General features: G+C 45.7%; 1 protein-coding gene across 1 annotated transcript; it reads left to right on the top strand.

Annotated features, from left to right (window-relative positions):
* Positions 1-959: 959 nt before the first annotated feature.
* Positions 960-5511, top strand: LOC124691387 (FAM10 family protein At4g22670-like). Its single transcript, XM_047224671.1, has 10 exons — positions 960-1240; positions 1334-1513; positions 1850-1937; positions 2120-2200; positions 2340-2404; positions 3125-3265; positions 3355-3471; positions 3570-3926; positions 4042-4099; positions 5056-5511. The coding sequence occupies exons 1-10, from the start codon at positions 1076-1078 to the stop codon at positions 5157-5159; spliced, it is 1356 nt and encodes a 451-aa protein (XP_047080627.1). The 5' UTR covers positions 960-1075; the 3' UTR covers positions 5160-5511.
* Positions 5512-5736: the final 225 nt, after the last annotated feature.

The raw sequence follows: 5736 nt of genomic DNA, 5'->3' as shown, positions 1-5736 counted from the left end.
AGATCGGGCTCAGTTGTCTTGGAATATATTCTGTGCTCTCCAAATTCCGCGGCACCTCTGATGGAGAATGTTAAAATTAATGAACTGGTGGCTGTAGGGTGTTGGTACATCTGGTGGCAACGCAGGGAAATTGTGAAAGGTGAGAATGTGAGCCCTCCGAAAAGTTCAGCTTTTGCTATTAACGCCTTGACATCAAATTTTGGTTCGGTTAAACACAATACAGTGGAAAAGGAGGTGAAATGGTCAAAACCGCCAAGGGGCCATCGGAAATTAAATGTGGATGCTTCTTATCATGTTGATGGATCTGGATCTGCTGGCATTGTCTTACGGAATGATAAGGGGGAGGCTATAGCTGGAGAAATTTGTTTATTGAATAATCTGATGTGTCCAGATTCACTGCTGAAGCTATGGCGCTCGTTAAGAGGTCTACAATTTCTTGAGCGGATTGGGTGTGACTCGGCGTATGTTGAATCGGATTCTTTGGAGTTAATTCAAGCATGCAATGGAGATACTGATCTGTTCAGTCCTTATACGGCAGTGCTAGCTGATTGCTTTCAAATTGCCAGTAGGATGGATATGGTGATATTTCAACATTGTCATCGGGAAGCAAATATGGTGGCCCATAATCTAGCAAAACATGGATATGAAACTAGTACTAGTTTATTGTGGGAAGATAGGCCTCCTGATTTTATTAGAGCTGATGTTATTCGTGATGTAACTATTCTAGATATTGTACCGAATATTTGAACTCAAAGTAGCAAGTTCCAGACGCACTCTTTTCCTTACCAGGGTACCGAAGGGGACTGGAAGGTTTTTAATGAGGCGGCTTGCTTGCTTAATATAAGTATTATTATTTCAAAAAAAAAAAAGGAGATGGGAAGGATCTAGAAGCCCCCGTGACGTCCCGTGGCCGTGGTTGATAAGACCGAGCGAGCACGAGCACGACGGCTCCCCATTCGCCACTTCCGTCTCCCATTTCTTCCATCCAGTTCCAGTCCAGTCCAGAGAGAGAAAGCAAAACCCCACCACCGAGAAACCCTAACCCTAGCCACCGACCGAGCGACCGAGCTCGGCCATGGATCCGACCAAGGTGGCCGACCTCAAGGCCTTCGTGGCGGCGTGCAAGAAGGACCCGGCGCTCCTCGCCGACCCCAGCCTCGCCTTCTTCCGCGACTACCTCGCCAGCCTCGGCGCCGAGCTTCCCCAGGCCGCCTCCGCCTCCAAGCCCGCTGGCCCCAAGGTCTTGATCTTGATCTTGATCCATCTTCCCTTCAGTGCTCCCGATCCCCCACCCCTTCTCGTGGTTGATACGATTCGGTTCGGTTGGGAGCAGGTGTCCTCCATGGACGACATCGACGAGGAAGACGTCGACGGGGACGACGAGGAGTACGACGAGCCCATGCGGGACCCCACCCCGGAGCCCGACGAGCTCGACGAGGAGATCGTCGAGTCCGACATCGAGCTCGACGCCGACGGCGTCGTCGAGCCTGACCACGACGACACCCCGCAAAAGGTACCCCCTTTTGCTCTGCTCTGCTCTAGTCTAGTTCCTCGCAATTGATCCAGTCCTAAGTAGCGCTACCACTACCGTGCCACTGTCATCCGACCTAGAATTTCTCTTCTTGGCCTGTCGCCAGATCGGATTGCAGTGGATGCTCAAAATGTCGTTTTTTTCTTCTTCTTTATTATATTTACCAGTTACCACCACCCAAGATGCGCCTTTTCTTCTTCTCTTTATCACAGTATATAAGCTGCTGTGCTGTGCTCTGCTTTTGTCTACTAGTACTAGTTTCTTATTAGCACATCATCAGATCCGAGTGAACTGAAATGTGCAAGTTTTGTTTGGCAGATGGGAGACCCTTCGGGAGAGGTGACCGAGGAGAGCCGGGACGCGTCCCAGGAAGCAAAGGGTTTGGCCATGGAAGCCATGTCAGAAGGTAGTGCTCTACTCTTGTTCCCCTCTGCTGGGCTTAACTGCAATGGTTCTCACAATTCTGTGTAACTCTGTTTTTGGTTCCTAATCTCTGCCTATGCGACTATGTAACTCTGTTTTGTTTTCCTAATCAGCCAATCTGCCTATGTTAATCTATTTTCTTTCCTAATCTGCGCTACTTGTCAGGGAAACTGGAGGAAGCTATTGAGCATCTCACCAAGGCAATCCTGCTGAATCCGACCTCTGCGATCATGTATGGTACCAGAGGTATGATACCACTGCCACTCACAGATCCCTTCATCATGCACAACCGATCCTTGTTGAATTCACTGTCAGCAATGATGGATGCTTTGCTTGCTGCCCACGTGGAATAACTGAGCTGTGGGATCTTTGTGTTTCAATGCAGCATCGGTATTCATTAAGATGAAGAAACCTGCTGCTGCCATCCGTGATGCCAATGCTGCTCTAGAGGTGATGACTACGTTCCCCTTTTTTGTCCTCTGTTTTTCTCTCTTGCTCATGCAGGTCTAGACGCAGATTTTTTGAATATATAGATGGTTGTGATTGATTAAGAATACACAATACTTGTATTTATTCTGACTTGTAAGCAGGATACTCTGTAATTAATCTCTCTTGGTCAGTTTGATGCAACTATACATTATTAGTCTCCCTTGATCTGTTTGATGCAACTATACATTACCATTGTTTATTCTAGCTTGTGAGCAGGATGCTCTCTAGCGTAACAATCCCTGTATCACCTTTTACCACCTTTTGTGTTTCTTCCTCTTTTGTCACGTTGTTTTCTCTCTTGCTCACTTTCATGCACCTTACATGTACAAGAATGTCTAGATGCAGAATTTGGAATGTAATGATTGTTAAGTCGATTATAACTTGTAAGCAGAATACTCTGTAATTAACCCATTCTTTAATTGCCTATTATTTTTTTGGTCAGTTTCATGCAATGATATGCATTGTTAGGTCTAGTGGGTGAACTGGAATATAATGGGGCTGTTAAAGATGCAGTGCTTATGTTAATTCTAACTTCTAAGCAGGATGGCCTGTGACTAGCCCATCCTTTTATTGCCTATGTTGGTTCTCTTTTGGTCAGTTTTGTGCAGCTATAAATACATCATTAGGTCTGCTTGTAAGCAGGATGACCTGTAACTTACCATTGTTTATCTCTTCTTTCAGATCAACCCTGACTCTGCAAAAGGCTACAAGACCCGTGGAATGGCCAATGCTATGCTCGGCAAGTGGGAAGCTGCTGCTCGTGATCTGCATGCCGCGTCAAACATTGACTATGATGATGAGATCAGTGCTGTCCTCAAGAAGGTGAGATAATACTTCAGTAGCTATGTTAGTTCTCTACGGATGTTTGCATTTTACATCCTCATGTGATCGTGATGTTGGTGATCTTGCAGGTGGAGCCTAATGCACACAAGATTTTGGAGCACCGCAGGAAGTATGACAGGCTGCGGAAAGAGAGGGAGGACAAAAAGGCTGAGCGTGACCGGCTTCGTCGACGCGCAGAGGCACAGGTAATTCTTGATACTGAAATTTCCAGTCTATGTAGGAGCTTTGCAGGGATGCTGTTGTTTATGGTTAGATCTGAATTCATGCCTTGTGCTTTGAACAGGCTGCTTATGAGAGGGCCAAGAAGAAGGAACAATCAAGCCACTCATCTGGAGCCTTCCCGGGGGGCATGCCTGGTGGTTTCCCTGGCTTTGGGGGAGGTATGCCTGGAGGAATGGGTGGTATGCCTGGTGGAATGGGCGGTTTCCCTGGTGGAATGGGCGGTTTCCCTGGAGGAATGGGTGGTATGCCTGCAGGGATGGGTGGCGGTATGCCTGCAGGGATGGGTGGCGGTATGCCTGCAGGGATGGGTGGCGGTATGCCTGCAGGGATGGGAGGTTCTATGCCACGAGGAATGGGCAGAGGTATGCCCGGAGCTGGAGGTGCCCCTGGTTCTGTTGGCATGGATGATATCCTGAATGTAAGTGCTTGGAAACCTACTGCATATCATCCTTGATTGTGTTCCTTGGAATCCTCTTCTGAATGTGGAGAAACCTCCTTTATAGAACTAACTGTCTTCTTTCTTTGTTGGACAGGACCCTGACCTGATGGCAGCATTCAGTGACCCAGAGGTCATGGCGGCTCTTCAAGATGGTATGATCTTACACTCACAGTCCCCCATTCCCTTCATAGCACATGTCCTGGAGAACTGTTGGATGGACGTACATTTCTGCTTAACACTAGTTTTTGGAAAGTCGTAAGTCTGGATGTAGAGTAGAGTCCTCGTAAGGGGTATGTCATTGCAAACTTGAGAGCAATTATGGAAGCTGTGGACTACTTTGATTGAATGTTTAAATGTTCTCAACACGTAACCGTAAGGGGTATGTGATTGCAAACTTGAGAGCAGTTATGGAGGCTGTCGACTACTTCGATTAAATATTTAAATGTTCTCAACACATAAACATACTAGTAATGTGCATTGAATTTTGGAATCTGGTTTAGATACTTCTAAGCACTAGAGGCTGCTGTACATGATATGTTTAATGTTATCCTTATACATGATTGCTAGAGATTTTTCTAATTCGGTGTAGTTACTGTATGGTCCAAATATTCTGTGTATACATCTTAAGAAGTATCATGCCTAGAGATAGTTTTGAGTTATTTTCTGTCAAGACATGAATCTTTGTAGTTTATATACTCCAGTACTTGTTAGAACAGAAGTATCTTGCATCACTGCTATGAAAGTATTTCATCACTGCCATGAACCAGAATAGAAGAACTTGCCGTATCCAACACTTTCTAGTTGTATTTGCTTCTTTATGGTTTATGTGTTGAGCTAGCTGGTGCAGGCTAGATTACTTCATACTGAGTAGTGCACGGGTCAAATTTCTCTTGTATGCATCAAACCAAGTTTTTATGGAAGTTGGGCTGTTTTTCTGTTTGAGACATGAATGAAGTGTTTCTTATACTAGGACAGAACTATTTGGTACCAGTACGGATTTGCCGCTTTGTAGCTGTGTGTGGAGCTAGCTGCTGCTGTGTACATTGTTCTACTACACATAGTAATTTATTTTATTTGCAGTGGCTCTGACCCTGTGTGTTGTCTGCAGTGATGAGCAACCCTGCCAACATCTCCAAGCACCAGGCCAACCCAAAGGTGGGCCCAATAATCGCCAAGATGATGGCGAAGATGAATGCGGGGTCCCGGCACTAAGTGTTGCCTTGAGCTTGAGACCAACCAGCACTTGTGTGACCAGCCAAAATGAGGAACTCTCTGGTCCAAGTGTCCTGTCTTTTTTGTTCATCCTGATGGAGGCGGTGATAGTTTGTTTCTGGTACTTGATCATCAGTGGTCAGGGTATGTGGCAGTGCAGAGACACTGTTGTTGCGGGACGATCATACTTATGCTGTCTGTCTTTCATTATGGTAGTGACTTGTAGAAATTGACAAATTGGCATCATGATGATGGGTATTGTTGGAATGTTGCAATGCCCCCTGTTTATATTTTGGTGGACAAGACGAGGCAGCTGCTGAGTGAATGTTTTAAGTCTGTTTGCATTGCCTCATTTGCCTTTTCTTTTTGCAATGTGTTGCTACCGAGTTAGGTGTGTATCGGGGGGTGTGAAGCTCGGTTCATATTATGATTTGGGTTTGGTTTTAGAATGGGGTAGGCTTGATTTGATTTGCATTTCACATCCAAACAGCAAGAATGAGCAAGCTAGCTAGTTGACTGGTGCTACTTTGTGAAAAAATTGAATGGGACAAGTTTATTTCCTTTGCTACAACTCATC

This window comes from Lolium rigidum, chromosome 2, assembly GCF_022539505.1.
Source record: "Lolium rigidum isolate FL_2022 chromosome 2, APGP_CSIRO_Lrig_0.1, whole genome shotgun sequence".
Taxonomy (NCBI): domain Eukaryota; kingdom Viridiplantae; phylum Streptophyta; class Magnoliopsida; order Poales; family Poaceae; genus Lolium; species Lolium rigidum.
This window is presented reverse-complemented; position numbering and strand designations above follow the sequence as displayed.

What these genes read in the sequence shown, in the direction of transcription:
- LOC124691387 (XM_047224671.1), top strand. Translation starts at nt 1,076, where the DNA reads ATGGATCCGACCAAGGTGGCCGACCTCAAGGCCTTCGTGGCGGCGTGC. An exon ending in CCAAGCCCGCTGGCCCCAAG is followed by an intron (nt 1,241 to 1,333) that starts GTCTTGATCTTG and finishes GGTTGGGAGCAG; the next exon opens with GTGTCCTCCATGGACGACAT. An exon ending in CATGGAAGCCATGTCAGAAG is followed by an intron (nt 1,938 to 2,119) that starts GTAGTGCTCTAC and finishes GCTACTTGTCAG; the next exon opens with GGAAACTGGAGGAAGCTATT.